The following is a 22,221-nucleotide window of genomic DNA, read 5'->3' on the forward strand; positions in this document are numbered from 1 at the left end:
ATGGAGAACCAAGACTGAACCCATCCTTCCTCTGGCCCAGAGCGGCACTGGCAGCCTCCTGGTCCTCCAGTGGGGATGATCTTGTCACACCTCGGCATGAAAAGTTCGCATTTGACCCAAAATCTGCTCAGGAAATAAGATAGCAAAGGGGGAGGCAATAAATAAATCGGTCAGTTGGAAAAGAGAACTGTTAAGGCCCAAATGTCAGGAGAGACTGACTGAGAGAGAAGGATCATGGGTTGGAGGCCAGCTTGGGCTACAGAATGAGTTAGGAGGCAAAGTCTTATCTGTGAAGCTAGACCAGAACAAACAAGACAGACCGTTGGAGAACTAGACTGGTACCTAAGCCTCTCCAGCCTGTGTTGAGGTTTTGATCTCACTGTCCGCCGATGTCTTGAGATGACTCAGCAGAGGGAGACACGTGCCGTACAGTCAAGCAGAGAAGGTCTCCTCAGGCGTGGCCTCGACCTCCTCACTGTGCCTGTGTCCCTGCTTGACCTTTTCCTCGGGAGACCTCAGTGGGTCCTCCACAGCTGAGCCGCTCACTTGCCGTGTTTGACTTTATGTCTTGTTCTGGCTACGTGCTCTCGTCATTCCCTCATGCTAGATTTTGGTTCGGGGATTCCGGTCTTGGTGAGAGTGACTGGCTCACAACCATCCATAACTCCAGTTCCAGGAAATGCAGAGCCCTCTTCTGACTTCCAAGAATACCAGGCATGCACATGGTGGGATGCAGATGTTCAGGCAGACACTCATACTTAGTCATAAATAATGTAGAATTATTTTAAAGAATATTGTTGACTTTAAAATGAATATGGTCTTTTATTGACTTTAGAATGGAGTTTTAAAATCTTACTAGAATTTCGGTAGAATTATTAGTTTTTGAGACGGGGTGTTATCTGTCAGGGTTCTCTAATAAACAGAACTGATAAGGTGAAATGTGTTCCCACTGCTCCTTCCCGGGACTGGGATGTTCTCAGTTGTTCCTTTCATGAACAAATCTATGTGTATTTATTCCCAACCTCACATTCAAGGACCTGAAGTGAAACTGTAGTAATTGAGTTGGGAGGGTGGGGGAGCATGTGTAGAAACATAGTCTCTACCGAGGGCTCATCGGCTCCTGGGCTCAGGCGAGCTTCCAAGGAGCAGTTCAGAAGGCACCTGCCTACAGGGTGTGGTCAGGCTGGCCCCTGAGGTCTTGCAGGATGGACCCTCATCCAGCCTCATCCCTGATAGCTCCCAGCCTGAAAGAATGGCTTCTTATCTGCTTGCTTTCTCCCTGGGGCCTGGCCGCATCCCAGAGACTCTTAAAGGGATAGTTGGAAAGCCAGTCTTGCAGACCTGCCCTTGTCAACAAGTAACAGCTACCCTGCTGTTTGGAATCCTCGCTTAGGGAGCATCCACCATCACTGGGCACATCGCCATTATTTCTGCCACCCCAAGAGTGTCCCATAGTTCAAAACGGACGTCTTCCCAGATGCCTCTGCACCACAGGAAACTGAGCAGTTGTAGAGACTTGCCGACCGGTCTCCTCTTATGTCCCTCCATTGACAGCTACATATGGCTTCCTGACAGCTGAAGGGAAAGGTGGAGACTGGCTTGTGTCCCAGCCCGTGTTTGTCTGTCAGGGCCGCTGTAATCAAATGCCATCTATCGGTTGGAGACATGGTTCCATTGTTAGTCTTCAGACAACTGGAATTTAGTTCCTAGCACCCACAACCATCTGTAGCTCCAGTTCCAGGGGTTCTGACGCCCCCTTCTTAACTCCACAGGCACCAAACTTGCGCACTGTCCACAAAAACACACGTAGACATACCTTCATACACACAAAATAAATACATGTAAAAAAAATAAATAGCATGTACTCGATGGCTTAAACAACAGACGTTTACTTCTTTGAGGCTGTGGAGTTAAAGATCATGATGTTAGCCAAGTTAACTCTGCCAAGGGCGTTCTTCCTGGCTGTCGGAGGGCTTCCTTTTCCTGGAAGAACACCAGTCACACTGTGAAGACTCCACTCTTAGCCCCTGACCTACACCCAGTTATCTCCCCAGGCCCCGACTTCTGATAGTAGATTCTAACTTCTTGGAAACCAGGGGGCCAACATGTGGCTTTGGGGAAGGGATGCAAACATCGAGTTTGAAAGGCATACACATGCCGGACAGTGGTGGTGCACACCTTTAATCCCAGCACTAGGGAGGCAGAGGCAGGTGGATCTCTGTGAGTTCGAGGCCGAGCTGGACCAATAGCCTCCAAAACAATACAGAGAAACCCTGTCTCGTAAAAACAACAACAACAAAAAAAAAAAAAAAAAAAGAAAGAAAGAAAGAAAGGCATACACATACTGAGTTCTAGCCACGGGCTAGTCATCACCTCGAGGCAGGCCCAGGGCCTGCCTCGGAGGGTCACCCATGCCGTCAGGAAAGCCACATCACGGGGGTCCTATGAGGATGCCAGGACACCGCTGGTTCCCTGCTGTCCTCTTTGGTGTCTGCTCCTGCGGGCCACTCATCCCTGGTCCTCAGCACTTGTCCTTCCTTTTCTCTTGGTTGGGAGGCCCCACTCACCCCTTAGAGGGAAGCAGCTGTATGACAGCTACATGTACAGGGAAGATGGGGTCACTAAGCTGTGAAGGGGCGGGGCATCTGGATAGTGAGGGAGGCCCTGGGAAGGTCCAGGGACCCAAGGGCTGACGGCAGCCACACTGAAGGCTCTCACTAGCGTGTCCCCGTGGCCTCTGCATTCACTGCTAAGGGCACACTGTACACACTGAGACAGCCAGGACACAGCCACACCCCTCCCAGCACACAGGACACAGCCACACCCCTCCCAGCACACAGGACACAGCCACACCCCTCCCAGCACACAGGACACAGCCACACCCCTCCCAGCACACAGGACACAGCCACACCCCTCCCAGCACACAGGACACAGCCACACCCCTCCCAGCACACAGGACACAGCCACACCCCTCCCAGCACACAGGACACAGCCACACCCCTCCCAGCACACAGGAAAGGAACTCTCAAAGGATGGAAAAAAAAACAGGTTTTGTTCTTGCACAAAAATTTTCCCTGTTGAAAAAAATCAATATTTTGTTTTGTAATGTGTCTGGCTTGTGACGTTCCATTGCTGGCCCAAGCTTGGAGGCTACTAAGTAACTAAGCCTTGGTCTGCCTCCCTCTTCCCCATTCTCTTTCCTGTGCCCAGTGACAGCCAGTTCTTCCTTGAGACGAATCTGGGCCATTGTCTTTCATTTTTAAAATAAGGAGTGAGTCTGCCTTTAGTAACGAAACCCAGGAAGGATCCAGAATGATACATTAATCTTTCGATTTTCCTTGTTTTATCGCCAAGAAAACAGCTGCAGATGGTAAAAGGCAGGAGATCATTGTTCTGGATTCCAAGAGGAGCAACGCTATCAACATCGGCCTGACGGTGCTGCCCCCTCCAAGGACGATCAAGATAGCCATTTTGAACTTTGATGAGTATGCCCTAAACAAAGAAGGGATTGAGGTAAGACAAGTGCTTTGAAGAATTGTTAGTGTTGTGAAATGGGCATCATATTATTGCATTGAATATTACTTTGGATGGTTTGTATCTTTCTTTACTCAACTGGACTCTGAAAGACGTTAGTGATTCTTAGATACTTATTCTGGGATGGGGAGACAAGTCACTTTGCCTGTGACATTCAGAGATGTTGGCTCACTTATGGACCTCAACTTTAACCAAACATTGCTTAGCTCAGGATAGAAAAAGTTCATCATGTCCTCAATACACGGATGCTTAGGTCTTCTTCCATGCCATGCTACATGTGTCTAGGAACACTTACGAATTGCCGTCTTTCATTAGATGCTGAAGTCCACTTAAAGGACATTGTTTTGACCTTATAAAAAGAAGTAATTTGGAGCTTGGGATGTGGCTTACTTACCATCCCTAGCACTGCATGAGGTGGGTGTGACGTCACTAGCATGTAGTCTCGGTGCTTGGTGAGTGGAGGCACAAGGTCAACCTCAGTTGTATAGAGACTTTGAGGACAGCTTGAGTTCTGTGAGTCCCTATGTCAAAACCAAAAACAAACCAGAGATATGTTCTGCTGGATTTGTTTTTTTTGAGATACAGTCTCTCTGTATAGCTCTGGCTGTCCTGGAACTCACTCTGTAGGTCGGGCTTGCCTACCTCCTGAGTGTTGGGATTAAAGGTGTGCACCACCACTGCCCCGCATTTGTTGGATCGTCTTGAGAACAGAGTGAGCCAACTGAGGCTTTCATGGTTGCTGATCTGTTAAAGGTGGGGAAAGGTGAGAAGGCGGATAGCCCAGTGGAGTATATCTGACGTGCTCTGTCACAATTCCTGTCCCTCCACATGGGCAGAGGAGAGGACTTACGATAGGCAAGGCTTGGGGCCCATCTGGCCAGGCATACCTTTGCTCTTTGAGAAGAAGAGACAATCACAAGGAAAACTATCCACTGAAACAAGTACTTGGTTGACAAACAGTATCCTTGCCAAGTTCATGCCCATTCAGGAAGTGACCTCTCTTGGAAAGAAGGTTCCATTAGGATGGGCCATCAGTCTTTGACTAGTATTCCTAAAAGAGGAGGGACATTTGTATACAGATAAGTGGGATTGCCACTTGAATCAGAGAATACATGGGGAGATGACAGAGACAGAAATTAGAGTGACACGCTTACAAACCAAGGCATGCCAAAGATTATGTTGAGCATCAGAAGTTAAGAGGCAGTAGAAAAAAAAGAAGAGGCAAGGAATTGTTCTCCTCTCCAGCCCTCAAAGAGAAAGAAAGCATGAGCTTCCCACAACCTTGGTTTTGGGTACTGTGAGAATAAATTTATTTGTTTTTTGTTTGTTTATTTGTTCATTTGCTTGTTGTTTTGAGACAGGTTTTCTCTGTATAACAGCCCTAGCTGTCCTGGAACTAGCTCTGTAGATCAGGCTGGCCTCAAACTCACAGAGATCCTCCTGCCTCTGCCTCCTAAGTGCTGGGGTTAAAGGCGTTCACCACCACCTCCTGGCAAATTGTTTTAAGTAATATGATTTGAACAACACTGTTACTATGGCAGCAACAGGACATGTAACTAATACACTAGGTTCTAGTGGTACCTGCTGTCCTCCACATTGACCCATACCCAGAAATGTCTCCACACACTGTTAACTTCCCCTGAGGAGTGAGAACATTCCAGCCAAGAGCCCCTCATTGGAGCTACCTCCATTACCTAGGACTGTGCATGTCCCTCAGCTGTTCTCGGGCATAGCTGTGAAGACCATGGAACAAGACCTCTTGTAGAATATGAAATGCATGATATTCTCCCATCTCCTCTTCATGACCGTTGATCCCAGTCAACCCCTGGGGAGGGGCGGGGAGCTAGGGAAGATCTACACTCGTGTTCTAGGAAGGACCCAAAATTTGTCCTGGGCTCTTGTTGTTCAAGAGTTAAAATAAGACTGAGAAGAAAAAGCAGCTGTCAACTTACAGACCCTTGCTAATAAGATTTGCAGCTAATGTCCACAGGCCTTCAGCCAGACCGTCTGCTTCCCGGATACACACATTATGTCACGGCATCGCAGCTTCATAAGGCCACTGGAAAGCTCTGCGTACCAAAACACAATTAGGATGTATTAAATGACATCCTGTGCCATTGCCTAGCAACACATGGCATGAATCTGGATTTGCCATACAGACCTGAGTAATTAACTGCATTAAGGAAGTGGCCTTCAGAAGAGTATTAAACCGTAGGAAGTTATTTTAGGGTCATCTCTAGAGAGCATCCATGTTTCTTTTTTCCGGTAAAATGCAAGGAATGATCACAAACAGGAGTGGGAAGACATCATTGCTCTCTCCTCCTCCTTTGCTTTTCTGGTTGTTAGAGTGTAGCCCACTTAAAAGGCAGCGAGATATAGTTGCCTTTAATGACATTTAACTCATCTCACCTCACGTTGGCTGTCAGACCCAGCATCATCATCATAGAAACTGAAATTTCTTTTAACCGTTTGTGCCACAGTATCATTCTAAGGAGCTGCTATTGTGTAAGGCCCATCCTTAGCTTGCTGCATAGGTGCTGGCATGGGGGAATCTGCTCATGAGCTGTGCCACTGGCTCAGGGAAACAGAATGCTCTGAAGATGGGACGCAACTGTCCCCTTAGTGTTCATGTCTGCAGGTTAGTGTTCGTGGATGGTGGAGCTCCTTCTAGGACACAGGGCAGCCCCCGGAAGTTCTGCAGCTCTGCTTGGGAGAGCTTCGACCTGTCCTTCAGCAAGTCATCAACCCATCTGTGCTGGGCACAATAACCTCTTGCCCCGAGGTGCTGCCTCCTAGTGCTCCTGAGAAGGGCAGGGGATACCCTCAGTCTTTCAAGGGGTTGATTTAAGTCGCTGTATGAGAATAGGTGCCATGATAGAGCCCACTGTCTCAGAATATGCAAACTGCTAACACACTGACCCCAGACAAACTTGCCCAAGCCCCTAATGTTGTACCCAAATCCTTGTAGTGTATACTTCATCACCATGGCCAGGGTTCAGCCAGACACAAGCAAAACCATTACTGCTTTGTCTCATCTGCAGGAAAATGAAATGGCCAAAGTCAAGCTAGCATTTAGGTCCACAGCAAAGGATATACTTGCATTGCTTTTCTTTGGATAGCACCTTCTGCTACAAAAACAATTATAGCTGTAGTAATACAGGGACAGTGTCTAGAGCAGTGGTTCTCAACCTGTGGGTCGTGACCCCATTGACAAACCTTTATATTAAAAAATGTTTACATTCTAATTCAAAGCAGTAGCAAAATCACTGTTGTGAGATAGCAACAAAAATAACTTTATAGTGGGGGGGGTGTCACCACAATATAAAGTACTTATTAAGGAAGGCTGAGAACCACTGGTCTAGAAGAAATTTTAAAAAATAAAATAAAACCAATTGGGTTATTATTTTTTGGTCTTGTTGGATGATCCTTTCCCCACAAAAGCACGTGGTAATTTGAAATATCATCAAAGAAACTGTGGGTGTGGCAGGAGCCTGACTTAGACCCTGCTTGTATTCATGGTATCATCCTGGTGGAGGAAAGGGCCACCAGCTCCCGAGACGTGCCTCTCACCTGCGGATCCGCTTCAGTGACAGGGATGCAAGGAGTCAAAAAGCAGACTAGCAGATGGTGAGCTCAGAATCATCCGGGGTGAAGAAATGGTTGGAATTAGAGAAGCAAAAAGCAAAGGACGCACGTTTGGGACAAAGGGACAAAACTTGCAGGAACATGTCTCCTGAAAGGCTATTAAAGGTGTTGGCAAGCTTTGTTTTCAAATTCCTGTCCTGCCTAGAACAATTTAAGCATTGTGAAAAATTAAAGTACACTTTTGTGCTAATCACTTTAAAAACTAGTTGAGTTCCAACCATAGATGTTTTCAAAGACTGTCATCTGTTTGGACTGTTTGGGTACGTGTTTTTTAAACACTATGTTTGTGGACAGTGTGACCTAGAGAGTTCTGGCTAAATCCATCTGATAATCAAATTCTGCCCACATAGCCTCATCCCGGAGCCACGGTGAAGAACTTGGCAGGAGATGGGTCTGAGTGTTGGCCAGGTGTCACTCCGACTGCAGTGTAGGATAGGCATCTTCAACAGAGCTGTACTTCTGATGGGCTGGGGCCAGCTCTCCCTGCCTGTTACTACTCATCGAGTTCAGGGCCGCTTCTGCCCATTTACACCCAGCTGTACCATTGTGCTAACATGTTGTTTAATGGCTGCTGTTAATTTTATAGTTGTGAATTTTTAAAATCTTGGAGTCAATATAGTATAAAGCTAATTATTTTGGCAGGCAGCTCTAGTGCTTTAAAAATGTATCTGAATCCCTTCAGTCTGGATTGAAACAGTCCCATCTCCATGCTTCCCTGATGTAGTCCCAGGCCCTGGCACACAGAGATGCAGTTTCCATCACTTGTGGTTTTCTGGTTTTGAGACAGTTGTATGGAATCTCACAGCGTAGAGCCTGTAGAGTTTGACTTCTTTCACTCAGCATGACAGACAACCTTGAGGCTCATCAGAGTCTCATAGACTCTGGAGCATCTTGATGTTACCACAGAGCACTCTTCCATTTTAGGGATGTACCACAATTAGTCTACCTGTTTATCCACTAAAAATATTTAACTTGTCACAGACTTGGGCCATTATGAATAAAGCAATTGCAAATATTTTAGTAGTTTCCTGTGACTATCAGTTTTCATTTCTCTAGAGTACATACCCAGGAATGGAATGGCAAGGTCATAGAGGAACATCTATGTTGATAAGTTACAGCTTATTTTTTTTACTCTTTTTACAGTGAAAAAAATTAACTAGGATGTAGTTTACTTTATCTTCTTATCAGGGATTTTTTTTTTGTCTACCATGGGTCACAAAGATTTTCTCCTGTTTCTTTGGTATTATATTTCCATGATCTACTTTGAGTTTCTTTATGTACAAAGAAGAATTATGTTGAGGCTCATTTTTTTTTTAAATATGGAGTCCAGTTGTTTCAACACCACTTATCGGAAATTCTATCCTCTCTCTTTTGGATAGTCTTTCACTGTTGTCAAAATTAATGGACCATGTCTGTGTGGCCCATTTCTGTACAGTTCTGGTATGTATGTATGTATGTATGTATGTATGTATGTATGTAAGTATGTATGTATGTCATTGTCCTAAGTACTGTGATTCAATGGTTCTCCAAGTTGGGTGGGGTTACCCTTCCAAAGTCCCCTTTTACAATTCACCATGGTTGCCCCATTTCTTCTTCCTCGCCACAGCTTGTCTGATTCTACACAAAATCATGTTGGCCTTTTGGTTGGAACTGAGTTAAACCTATAGATCAGTCTGGTGAGACAGCATTCTGACTATAAATCCCAGCCCATAAACATGGTATTCCACTCAAATGATTTACATATTCTATGGTGGTTTTCACTAGCATTTTACAATTTCCAACATATATAGAGCTTATAAATTATTTTTTAGAGTTGTCACTTGTATATTTCTTCATAAATAGCACGTCAAAATTTTCTCATTACTATGTAACAAAGTAGGTTTTGTGTGTTGGCTCTGTGTCATGAAATGTTGCTAAACTCACTTTTGTGTGCTAGAAACATTTTCGTAGGTGTTTCCAGTTCTTTACATAGACTATCATAGCTTCTGTGAGTATGGACAATTCGACCCTTTCCCTTCTTTCTTTCTTTCTTTTTCTTCCTCCTCTTCCTCCTCCTCCTCCTCCTCCTTCTTCTCTCTCTCTCTCTCTCTCTCTCTCTCTCTCTCTCCCTCTCCCTCTGTATGTGTGTGTTTCTTGTGTGTATGTGTGGAGGGGAAGAAAGGGTTTCCATACAGTGTTAAAATAAGGAATAATGAGGATAGATAAGCAATTTTTCCCCGCTCTTAAAAACACAGTGAATTAAGCATTTGAACCTGTAAGAATCAGACTGATTATAATATCCTTTGTCCTCTTAGCATTCTATAACTAGCCTTTACCAGAAGCAACTAGAAGTAGAAAGATAATACTGTTTTAATCTATTATGCAGATAAAATATATTTCCTCAGTCAGACTTGTGTTTGGTAGTATTGTTTCTCTATGAGTTTTGATTAAAATTTATACTTAACACAGAAAAGCCAACCTGACATCATTGTGACTGTTTTGCTTTTGTACGCTATTAAGTATGTTCATGAGATGTGCAATATAGTACACAATCCTGACACACGTTGCTGTGTCTCCTAGGGAGAGGACAGTTGTTCTCCAATATTCTATCTTCTTATTCTCTCTTATCACCTCCCTGCCCTCGCCTGGAATGCCCTTTATGTCCTAGAAGGCCTGGAGCAGGATACTTAAAAGCTTACAGGTTTTCATAATATAACACCCACCAATTATTAAAATAACAAATGTTTTTAACATCTGCTTGAGATATTGTAACAGAAACTTGAAAACATTGCAGGAGCAGAGTCCATTACTAACAGAGAATTGTTACATCACCCCATCTTTCTAGAAAATTCTGACCATGATTCCAACTGAAGAGGAGAAGCAGAAAATCCAGGAAGCTCAGCTGGCCAACCCCGACGTGCCCCTGGGCAGTGCCGAGCAGTTTCTCCTCACACTGTCCTCCATCAGCGAGCTTTCAGCTCGGCTCCACCTCTGGGCATTCAAGATGGACTATGAAACCACAGAAAAGGTAGGCAGGTCACGGGAACATCCGCATCCCAGCGTGGGGGCCAATGCTGTTACAGTTGGTGACTGCTAAGCTGCTGAGGTCTCGTTCCTGACACAGAATGTGGAGGGTGAGCTGATGGTGACTGCATCACAGCTCGCACTGGGTGGTGTGAATGGCATCTGTGCTAGGTGATGAGTGTCGTCCTGACACAGCCTCAGATGCCCGACTGTAGGCAGCAAACAAGTGTTTAGTCATCAAAAGGTATCAGACTGTGTTTTCACGGTAGATAATATAGAAAGGCAGAATGTGAAAAAAAACAAAAACAAAAAACTTTCATCCTTCCATCTGATGATGATAACCTAAACTGGTACCCATGGCAGTTGGAAGCTCCATGGACACCGTTGAGAGAATATCAGTAGCTACTTTTCTCATTATTGTGACCAAATGTCTGGCAGAAATGACTTAATGGGAGGAGAGTTTTGTTTGGGCTCACGATTTCGGAGGGCAAAGGCCTTCATGAAGGGAAAGTCATGATGGTGAGTGGGACAGCGCCATCCGTGGTAGCGGCAGCTTGAGGCAGCAGACAGAGAACTGAGTTACACTAGAAAGCCAGTCACTGTAGAATCCCTGGAAGCTTGTGGGTACAAACACCTTACAGAGGTTGTCCTCTGACTCACGTACATGTGTATATTCAGACACACACACACACACACACACACACACACACACACACACACACGGGAACAGATGCCTATCTACCCCAGATAGCAACAGCAGACCAAAGAAGTCTTCCACCCAATCATAAGTCCGTGAGCCAGGGTTTATCAGGGGTACTTACATAAGAGTGGGCCAGGGGTTACTTATAAGAACAGATAGGGGCTGGAGAGATGGCTCAGCAGTTAAGAGCAGTGGCTGCTCTTTCAGAAGTCTAGGTTCAATTCCCAGCACCCACATGGCAGCTCACAACTGTCTGTAACTCTGGGGGATCTGACACCTGCATATGGATGCACATAAAACAGATTAAATAAATTCTTTTTATACAGAACACAGATAACGCAGAGGGAGCTATAGCACCATGAAGCCCATCTTTGCTTGGGCATTTCTGGAGTGCCCTGCCAAGCCCCAAGGTGCGGAAAGCTAGAAGAGTGTGCTTTCCCCCAGAAGTTGTTAGGACTTATTTAACTTGGGAAGGGGCCTTGTGACTCTTGTGCTTAAGGAATTTCCTGAGACCTGTAAGTTTTGGTAACTTCCTGAGTCCCCGTTAGGGGCAGAATTTTGATTTGGGATGCTTTTGTGAGACGAACAGCTGTTAGTACCGGAGGAGTTAGAAACTGAAGCCCAGAGAGTTACCACGTAGCTGAACTGAAGAACAGCTATACGACAGTGAGTTTGGGAGATTTGAGGGAAAATTAAAGGGTGAGCATTTCTAATACAAAAATTTGAAACTGGCATGCACAAAAATCCAAAGCATTTTTAGTGCCAAAATGATGCTACAGTGAAAATTTCATGCCTGATCTTATGTGGCAGTTCATAGATGAAGCAAAAGCACATTAAAAGTATTTTCAAATATTATATGAAATTACCTTCTGGCTGTGTTGTAAGGAGTTTTGCTATGACATGAGTAAATTTCATCCTTATACTTGGATCCCATCTCTGAGATGTCTTCTTAGGTATGTTGAAATGTTTCAACATATGAAACACTTCTGGGTCCAATGCATTTTGAATAAGAGTCTTAACCCATTCTACACCTGCATTCATGGAATCAAGCAGGAATGAAGGCACCTCTAGGACTGCCAGGTGGCTGGTGTAACTCCATTGTGAAACCGTTTGGCACACTTAGGTGATTTCAGCGAAGTGCGATGACACTGGAAGAAATGATGTGTGACCAGCTGTGGTGGGGACCGGCAAGGCTGCTGGAGAGACCACAGTTGACCCTCCTCGTGTGGGGATCCAGGCAAGAGAAGGACTTCAAAGATTGAGGCCAACGAGGCTGCAGGGCAGGTCAAATGTCTGAGGGCGCGAGAGTAACAAGAATTGTGGCTTTCAAATGTGCCTACTCCAAAGCCCACAGACTTTATGCACCCCCGAATAAGCTATGCATATACCTCAACACAAATTCTTAAGTGTATTTAAAACATGGAGCTGGGTTTGTATAACCAAATTATGTGGTTCTTGACTGCAAACGTTGTAGGTGACAATGCCATGTCACAATGTCAAAACATGGAACATAGCTATATGAGTAACTTAGGCTAAGAGGTGACACCAGCATGGAGTGCCTAGAGGGGACAGGAGGGAACCGCGGTTGTCTAGAGACTGTGAGGACACAGTGTGTACGGTCATCTGCCTGTAAATAAGAAAAACAAAGAAGGAAGGTGTGATGCTGGTACTGAGGGGCTTGGAGAGAAAGATGGTCTCAGAAGTCAGCCGTGGCTGGCAGGAGAGGCGGAGTGGTGAGAGAGGCCTAGGGTCCTGCTTACACTTGGGTGTTGCATAGGACCAAGGGTCTGCACTGTGGTGTGTGGGAGTAGGTTTTTATCTGCTGCCTCTCAACACTGTCCAAGTCTTGGACCAAATGTCTGTCACACAAGCTTATCCTGTGCTATGGAGAACTCTACTGGTTATTGCTTCAGACTGAACAAACCTGGAAAGGAAAAAAAGGAAACCAATTAATGTATTCTATCTCATCTCCTGCTTTCTTTTTATCTGAAAGGAAGTGGCCGAACCACTTTTGGACCTGAAGGAAGGAATAGACCAGTTGGAGAACAATAAAACTCTGGGCTTCATCCTGTCTACTCTCCTTGCCATTGGGAACTTTCTAAATGGAACCAATGTAAGATTTCCCAGTCCCTTACTCCCTGGCCTCCTTGATCACAAAGTGTTTGCTGGCATTACCAATGGGTCTGTACCTTCAATTCCCTGAACCACAGTGCAACAAGAAGATTTTGTATCTTCTTGCTGAAAATTCAAAGCTCTTGGTCCTCAAATTTTCAGGGCCCATTCATTTGAATATGAACTCTTTTATAAGAAAGCTTGAAAGATAAGTACATGAAAATAAGTACATGGCCCTTAGGCCCTTACAGAGTGTGACTACTCTAAAATTTTAACATCAGGGGATTCTCAGCCAGATTCTTTTTTCCTCTAAGTTTATCACTCAAATAATTAGTCTTATATACATTCCGGTACATTCTTTTAAAGAGTCATGTTTTGAACTGTGTGTGTGTGCACACATGAGTGCGGGTGCACTTTAGTGATGTGCTCATGGAAACAAGGCTTTGGATGCCGTGGAGCCAGAGTTATCAGTGAATTTGTGAGCTACCCAGTGTGGGTGCTGTGATCCAGCTGGTCCTCCACAAGAGCTCTGTGTCCTCTTAACCGCTGTAAGCCTATTTTTCAGGCCTGATAGTCTTTTTTTTTTCTATTTTTTAAAATTTAAATTAGAAGCAAGCTTGTCTTACATGTCAATCCCAGTTCCCCCTCCCTCCCCTCCTCCCCTGCCCCCACTGACCCCCCCATCCCATCCCCTTTCTGTTCCCCAGGGAGGGTGAGGCCCTCCATGGGGGATCTTCAAAGACTGTCATCCTGATAGTCTTTTTTTTTTTCAAAGCAAACTTATTGGTTGCTGCTGTTGGCCTGACTCTGGTCAGAGAAGACATTCAGTAGTGGTCAGAGGAGAAACAAGCTATTGGTGTGCAGGTGTCGAAGACCTGTCAAGGCCCCGGGAGGTAGCTCAGGGATCGGGTGGGTGCGGATGCTCCGGTTTGAGCAGCTGAGGAAGGAGGAGTGTGTTGTGGCTCACTGGCCTTGGGGAAACTAAACGTTGAGCTACATTGATTCCAACCACCTGCACTGTTGAAAGAGCCCATCGGATACGTGTTTTTCTCACGCCTTTATTCAATGTCACCAAACAGGCCAAAGCGTTTGAGTTAAGCTACCTCGAGAAAGTTCCAGAAGTCAAAGACACAGTGCACAAGCAGTCACTCCTGCATCACGTGTGCACCATGGTAGTGGAGAACTTTCCAGACAGCTCGGATCTGTACTCAGAGGTCGGGGCCATCACTAGGTCAGCCAAGGTACGTCTGGGCCTCGCTGTTGGGTCTTCTGCGTCATCTCAGAGGCATATAGCCTCGGCCAGTGAGCCATTCGGCACAGCCTGCTCTGGAGTTCACAGCTATGGTTCATTTCAGGTCATTTCTAATGAACTTTTAAGGTCTTTTTCCTATCTCTGGTTCTTGGTCAGATTCTTTCCTGCTGACGTATGCCGGGCCAGCTTGCCATGCAAGCCTCACTCCTGTGTCCACTGGCGAGACTTACTTTCCAGACTATTCAATGTTGCACATCCTCAGCCTGCTTTAAGTAGGGATATCAAAGGCAAGCATCTGGCTCCTCCTGAGATGCCATCGCACCCAGGATGAGATCTGGAGCCAGAAACTCAAGCATGCCTGGCCCCAATGCTCAGAGAGTGGCCGTTCCAATGATCTTACACACAGGGAACATTTTTACAGGGCTATAAACAATATATGGCTTTGGACCCTCAGCTGCAGGCTCTTGAAGTACAGAGTTAATATCTTTGGGCGCACATGGCTGGTTAGGGAAGAAACCATCGTAGTATGTGGTCACTTAGCTGCCTGCAAGGTAGGGGGAACACTGAGGCAGAACAATATCCAGGGGAACCCCAAAATACAACAGAATTGTGAAGACTACGGAAGCACCAGTAGCCAGGCCACTGCAGAGGAAACTCCTGGAAATATAGTGGGCTTGGAAGTGTGAGTGGAAAGTATTTGGCTACACCGGAGTTGAGGATGAGGAGGGACTGGAGAGCCAAAAGGTAGAGCCAGGGCTACAGAGGTCTTGAAGGAGCTCTCTTCTCTGTCATCACCCTTTGGACCAGCACATGTCCCGGTGGCTGGAGTCTCCTTCACCTGCCACAGGAATTACAGTCTGGTAGTCACCAGGTGTACCTAGCAGGATCCCTCAGTTGGCTTCATAGTGTATCCTCCGTGAGGCAGAAACAGGCATAGCCAGTGGTTTTCTAGCCCTGACAGAACTCACAGAGGGCTTCTCGGAATAGGGTCCCTTGATGGGGATGCATGCCACTGTTCTGCGGTGGGCACTGGGCTGTGGGCTTCATACATGCAGGGTGTCCTAAACAATGCAGAAAGCCCCTCAGATTGTCCTGTGGTCACTACTGCACCACCTCCACAAGTTCTTCCTCAGGAGAAGGCTTTGTTAGAAATTCAAGACCAAAATCAGTCTGTCTAGAGGCACTTCCTTTTGACCTCATTTCCAGAACCACCCAAAACACTTGGGTTCTATTTGGTCCTACCCAGGGTCTTCCCCAGCTGGAGCTGGCTAGCAACCAAAGAGACCCTGACATGGAATTACTGATAGCGGACCAGATCTGTGGCTGTCCTGGGCCCTCGTCAATACTAGCCCTTTCCCAAATGCCTACTAGACGTTTAGTTGTTATTTACATAAGAGCTGCATTATGAATCCTTGCCTACATACTGACCACACAGGCCCAAGCTATACTAGATGACGGCTGTTCAAGATCTGTGTCTTGCAACAGGAGACCGTGAGAGTGTCTGCTGTCCTTTTCCAGACGTCACAGAGCCTTTGCAGCTCTAAGCCCTTCTTGGGCCCCTGCCTGCTTTCCTGGGCTCTGGGGTCCTCTGGGCTCCTAGTCTTTCTCCCGTGGGTGCAGCAGCTCCTCCTTCAGATCTGCCTTTGTACACTTGGTCCTCCTGTAGCTGCCTTTGTCTGAGCCACCAACCATTTCCCAAATCATAACACGGAGACTTATTATTAGTTTTGAGTGCTCGACCTTAGCTTAGCTCCTCTCTGACTAGCTCTTTTAACTTAAATTAACCTATTTCTCTTTATCTACCTTTTGCCTTGGGTCTTTTTTCTTTTTTTCCCCTTCTGTGTATCTTATTTTCACAGCTTCTCATGTTTGCAGACTGGTGGCTGCCTGGCTTATGGCCCCAGATGTCTGATTTGTCCTCTTCTCCTCCTCCTCCTCTAGTTCTTCCTTTGGAGCCCAGATTTTACCTTCTATTAATTCTCTGCCAGCCAGCCTTGCCTATCCTTTCTCTGCCTAGCCATTCAGCTTTTTATTAGACCTATCAGGCACCTTAGGCAGGCAAAGTGAAACAAATGTAACACATCTTTACATAATTAAACAAATGCAGCATAAACAAAAGTAACACACCTTTACACGGTTAAAGTGATATTCTACAGTATAAACAAATGTAACACATCTTTGCCCAGTTAAAATAATCTTCTGCAACATGATCCCTTCCCTTGTCTTCCGAGTGTGGGTCTGAAAGTTCAAGGTCATTCCTGTCAACTCTGCCTGGGTCTTCCCCTCTTGGCCTCTCTGCTCTCCCTGTCCTGGCCAGTGGCAGCTCACCTGCTAGATCTGCGCTTCCAGGCTTTTGTCTGTCTGTCTGTCTGTCTGTCGCATTCTCCCACTGCTGCTCACTTCTTGTCCACCTCGGGCCCTATATACAGCCTATCTCCACTTTCAATGTCTTTCCCGCTCCTCATCTCAGCTACCAAATCTAGCATTCAAGTGTATTTTTTCCTAGACTAACCAACCCTCTTCATTACCTTAGAAAGCCTCACCTGTGGCTACTTGTCCTTCCAAAGGCTTTGGACTTCCCAGAATACTTGGTCATGCTTTGTCTCAAGTCTCCGTGCATGTGTAGCTTGCATTAATTCTCAGGATGTCCTGCCTCTTCACCTAAACACACACCCACACCCACACACACATACACGGGGGGGGGGGACACTGAAGGTAATGTAGACCCCTCAGAGCTTGGACTATGGGATGAGATTACTTGACAGCATGAATTCAGGGGCGTCCGGCACTTGTCTTTGTGTACTTACTGTGCTATATGGGGATCTCTGTATTTAGAACCTGATATAGGGAGAGTTGTGCGCTAGGCATTCCGTGAGTGTCGGATGGATATATGGATGATGGACGAGTCCAGTCTTTTTTTCACATAAATTGTGAATTGTGGTGAAGAGAAAGTCGCTGTCTGTTGCTGGCTGAGCATAGGAGAGGCATCTACCCATGACTGAGCATCCATCTGTGACTGGGGAAGTTTCTTCTTCTTCGGTAAAACATTTGCCCCGAAGAACAAGAGGACCCTGAAAAGGTTTATGAGACTTCTGCTCAGCTCATCTTGTACTAGCTTTTTTCATTTCGTGTCTGAATTTACAGTTCCCAAAGATTCTCAGAGCATTTCTTCCCAAACAAGGCAAGAAAAAAGGTGGCTCCTGTATTGGGTTCACTTGGAGAACAGTTTTATCACTGAACAAATTGATGTGGAGATATTCAAAAAATACACATGATAATCATTTTTAGGTCATAAATATGTTTGTTTTTCAACGTGTAAGTTTGGTTTGATTCTTGTTTCCGCCCAGAGGCACTTTGGGCTCCCGGCTCAGGCCGCTGTCCAGTTGTTTCATGCATTTGCCGTGTCTCCCCCCCGATTTCCAGGTTGACTTTGATCAGCTTCAGGATAATTTGTGCCAGATGGAGAGAAGATGCAAAGCTTCATGGGATCACCTCAAGGCAATTGCAAAACATGAAATGAAACCAGTTCTAAAGCAGCGCATGTCAGAGTTCCTGAAAGACTGTGCCGAGCGAATTATAATTTTAAAGATTGTCCATCGTCGGATAATTAACAGGTATGTGTATGGGAGAGCTTACAGAAGATTGACAGCGTCTTATACACAAGGATCAGAAGGTTAAATTTACAAAAATGTTACTGTGCATCCTAGGTACACAGCAGGCACTCCTTAAGTACTGAAGTCTTGACATCTAAGCGTGCAAAGCAATGCCATTGAATCTTAATTAGAAGGGATGCCGGGGATAATTGAATTAAAACATCCCCCTGGATGCAGAGGTTGCTTCTGTAAGGTCTTTGGCTACTTCCCTGCAGCTGCTGGAGGCCTGTCACCTACAGAGAGCCTCCTCTGCGAGGCTGCTCTCCTTAGAAAAGTTCTTTCTTGTATCTGGCCTACCCTCAGCCCCTGAGGACCCTCTGGGAGTTTGCTCTCCAGCTACTCTCCAGCAGGTATACCTGAGCCAGGGCTGGACCATACCCCAGGGCCTCTCCTCCACACCATCCTTCCTCAGAGTCTCAGGATCCAGGAGGACCCTGGAGTCATGCTTTACCTCCATGGAGGCTGGCGCAGGTCTGATGGCTCTGTGCCTGCATGCGCCACTTCCTTTTAAACCAGGCGTAGAGCCCTGGTCTTCCAACCTTCCATGCAAAGATGGGGCAGTCTTTGCTGAGCCGCCACCTTCTTGATCTTCATCATAGCATATGGATGTAGGAACATCCCCATCCCTCTCTTTCTTCTTCTTTATTCTACTCCTCCTCCTATCATTCTTAAGCCCATAGTGGACTTTCTAAGGCGGATGCTCTTATCTCCCAAGCCCGTCCGCCCTTGTGTCAGTTCCTGCTTTCATGACTGTATGACTCTGGCCTTGTGTGGCACATACGCATAATGCTGGCATGTGTCCGTGCATACATGTTCATGTGGAAGCCAGAGGTCAACATCAGATGTCTTCCTCAGCTGCTTTTCCCAGAGTTTCTCCCTGAACTTAGGACACACTGACTGAACTTGATGAGCCCGCCAGGCAGCCTCAGAGACCCTCCTGTGTCTGTTGCTCCAACGCTGCTGGTACAACCCCACACTACCGTGCCCAGCTTTTTGTGTGGGTGCTGGGACTCTGAACACACCGAACTGCACAGCAAGTGCTTTACTACTGAGTGATCCTCCCAGCCCTGCTTTCTTGACCTTGATGGCAACATGTGAGGAAAGGTGGGGGAGGGGATGTAAAGTCCTGGACGGGACAGCAATTTTGAGAAAAAAAATAGTATTATTTCTTGGTTGATGGCTGCCCATTCATCAGGACTTTTTGGATTTAAGATGCCTAACCATACGTAAATCCCCTAACTACACTCCTCGAACTGCTTCTACATTTCAGTTATATTATATTGCTTTTGTGTCAGAGAATTTTATAAGATATTTTATCAAATTTCTTACTCAAATTATACTATGCTTTTGATATGGTTGTAAAGGGGGAAGGAAGCAGAGGATGCAGGCTGGTTTGATTGTTTATTCTTTTCTTACGCAAGTGATTACCAACTTTAAAAAATATGAAAATAAATAATTTCCATTTGGAATGCTGTAAAACTAGAGCAAATTCAAGGACGTTTTATAAAGCAGTTGTGCCTGCTTTTATTAGCCATTTTATCCAAGATAGATTAAAAACCTGTTGATAAAGCTAATCCTTACTATGTGTTTGCTCAAATCCATCCTTCCAAGCTGGTCATAGGGATGTTAGTTGCTCCTATAGCCCAGGTTCATAGATCGTCACTGTTGGCTCTCCCATTGGGGATGACCAGGATGGATTAGAAACACATCATAGTTGTGGTTGGTATTGAAAGTTCCATGGCTGACAGGGGTACAAGGTAGTGTCCAAAGGTAAACATCCACACTTTAGAGCTGTGGGTTCAAATGAAGTCTTGTAGGAGCCTGGGTTATAGGACTGAGTAGAGCGGGGATCCACTGCTAACCGGGGTGGACTACAACTGAGCCCTATTGCTTCGCTTCACTTCCTTAGACACTGCCCAGATGCTTAGCCCATGACTACTAGGGTAGTCTTTTACCTGAATATTGAGAAATAGATAAAAAAAGAACCTTAAATTAGGCCCTTATACCTGGTAATCAATGCCCACATATAAAGAAAGTCGTATATGATTTCACAACTGTCGCTCCAGGCAATACTTGGCTTTCACAACCTCTGACCTTCACAGAAAATTGTATTTGGTTGCTGGTACCTGCATATTTGCTTTTCCTTTTATCCTGTTGCCCTTACAGCCTGACTCCCTCTGTAGACAATGTGTAAACTCACTAATTCTTATGGTTTCATCGATTAGCAGTTACTGTGAAAGGTTCAGGAAAGACAGCAATGGAGAGGTAGGGAGGGACCCTTCCTAGGCGGCTTTGGGAACAACAGCCAGGGGCTGTCGTGCTAGGCACAGGAAGACAGGTAAACACCCAGACTGGTGTCCAATACCCTGAAGTCTATTCCTCCTGACGGAGTCCATCACCTCAGTAAGCAGCACACCTGATTAAAAGGCTGGTAATGGGAAAAAAACTGAAGATGCTTGGCATGGGCCTTCCCTCACTAGCGAGGGGAGCTAGTCCTTCCATAGCCGTGTGACCTGTATGTCTGTAATCTAAAGGTCATAGTCAGCTAATCTCCAAAGGAGTTTGCTTTCTCCAAGGCTATGCTTTGTGTTTCTGTAGAAATGTATGGAGTCTTTCCTTCAAATTCACATCTGAATGTTTTTCTCAGGTATTAAGTGTATGCGCTGGTTTGTAGCCTGTGTACTTAAACCATATTTTCAGTTTATATGTTAGGTTCTGTTGTCCTGGGGTCTAACACAGCGCACCGATGGTGGAGAATGAAGTATTCTGAATTCTACTTCTATAAAAAAAAGGCGAGACAGAAAGGTCATGTAACAAACAAGACATAGCATAGTTCCTGCCTGCTGGCGACAGGTCCTTGCACTGATTCCACATATGCACAGATGCTGGAGAGTGACATAAGGCAAATATATTCAGGATAGCACACCACGCTCTCGTCATAACATCTATTTTTCGTCTGATAAATAATGTCACTTGGCAGTAAGAGCCAGGAAGCTCAGGGTGGAGCAGTACCGGGTCAGTAGTAGCGAGAGGGAAGCTGCTTTACGTGGTCTGGGAAGGCTCACGGGACAGAGACGCTTCGGCAGAGATCTGTGCGAGGAAGAACGTTTCCACCATCATCATCCGTGTACCTGTATGTGGGCAAAATGTTCTGAGCATAGAAAATGGCTGGTACTGGATCCCTTGTCAGTCCTACAGCTCTTCCCTGTAGACTAGGATTTCTTTTGTCCTTCTCCCGGTATAAGCCCCATGGTCTCTTGGCTCTTTGGCCTCAATGTCCCTTTAGGATCTCCTACGTACCACAGAGAACCTTATCCCATCTTGAATGATGATAACCAGGAATCTAGAGTGGCTGGAGTCATGACAGTGAGCAGGGAGTGGGGCTGGCCACGTGGTGGTTGTGTGCACATGTGTGTGGTCTGTGCATTCTTCTGTAGGTGAACACTGGCTTCTTCTGGCTGTTGAGAACGATGCTGCTATGATATTCGTGTAGTTGCTTTTGTAGGCACACACATGTTCTTGTCTGAGTGTATGCCCAAGAGGAAAAGTGCTAGGCCATATGGGGAATGTCTGTTGAGCTTTATGAGGAGCAGCTGAACCATTTTACATTCTCACCACTGCTGAAAGAGAATTGCAATTTCTCCAAGTCCTTGCCCATGCTTGACAGACAGTCTTTTTGAGATAGCCATCTCTGGGTGAGAAGCTGTGCATCATTTGTAGTACTGATCTTTATTTCCCTGTTGACTAAAGATCTGAACGTATTTTATGTACTCCTTGGCTATTTTTATATCTTTTTATAAAATGAGAAATGCCTGTTCAAATCCTGCATCCATCTTTCTGAGGCTTGAGCTGTGAGATTATACTAGGTCTCGGTCTATGCTGGGCGGGGTGCCTTATTGCATGTGTGATTTGCAGATACTGTCTCCCATTCTGAAAGTTGTGCTCTCCCTGTTGCTGTCCTTTGAAACACAAAAGACTGTCACTGTGGTGAAGTTCCATTCTTGTTTTCTACTGGTTGCTTATGCTTTTGGTATGATATCTAAAAATACTTCTAATCCAAAGTCATGGATATTTTTATTTTGTTTTCTTCTGAGGGCTTTCTTGGGTTTTTGTTGTTGTTTAGCATTTTCAGCCTCCTTTACTTTAAAAGCAATTTACATGTCTTAGTCTGTTATGTTTTACAAAAGGAAAGTGAAGTGTCCTTCATTAAAAAATGGATCCCGCCCATATTCAAACTGTACAAGTTAGAACGACCAAGTTGTATCGTAAGGAAACAGGTACAATTTCTAGATTAGGTAAGAACTGAACAGGAACGGAGAAGT

General features: G+C 45.6%; 1 protein-coding gene across 8 annotated transcripts in view; it reads left to right on the plus strand.

The window, feature by feature from the left end:
* The window catches only part of Fhod3 (formin homology 2 domain containing 3), a 419,361-nt gene that overhangs the window by 379,884 nt on the left and 17,256 nt on the right, over nucleotides 1-22,221 (plus strand). For all 8 annotated transcript variants that reach the window (XM_040757956.1, XM_013124838.3, XM_040757957.1 and 5 more), the window contains 5 exons: nucleotides 3,355-3,513; nucleotides 10,004-10,186; nucleotides 12,876-12,995; nucleotides 14,074-14,235; nucleotides 17,670-17,860. In XM_040757956.1, coding sequence (XP_040613890.1) covers nucleotides 3,355-3,513; nucleotides 10,004-10,186; nucleotides 12,876-12,995; nucleotides 14,074-14,235; nucleotides 17,670-17,860 — 815 coding nt within the window. The remainder of the gene's footprint in view (nucleotides 1-3,354; nucleotides 3,514-10,003; nucleotides 10,187-12,875; nucleotides 12,996-14,073; nucleotides 14,236-17,669; nucleotides 17,861-22,221) is intronic.

Source organism: Mesocricetus auratus, unplaced genomic scaffold, assembly GCF_017639785.1.
Source record: "Mesocricetus auratus isolate SY011 unplaced genomic scaffold, BCM_Maur_2.0 Super-Scaffold_100015, whole genome shotgun sequence".
In the NCBI taxonomy this organism is placed as follows: domain Eukaryota; kingdom Metazoa; phylum Chordata; class Mammalia; order Rodentia; family Cricetidae; genus Mesocricetus; species Mesocricetus auratus.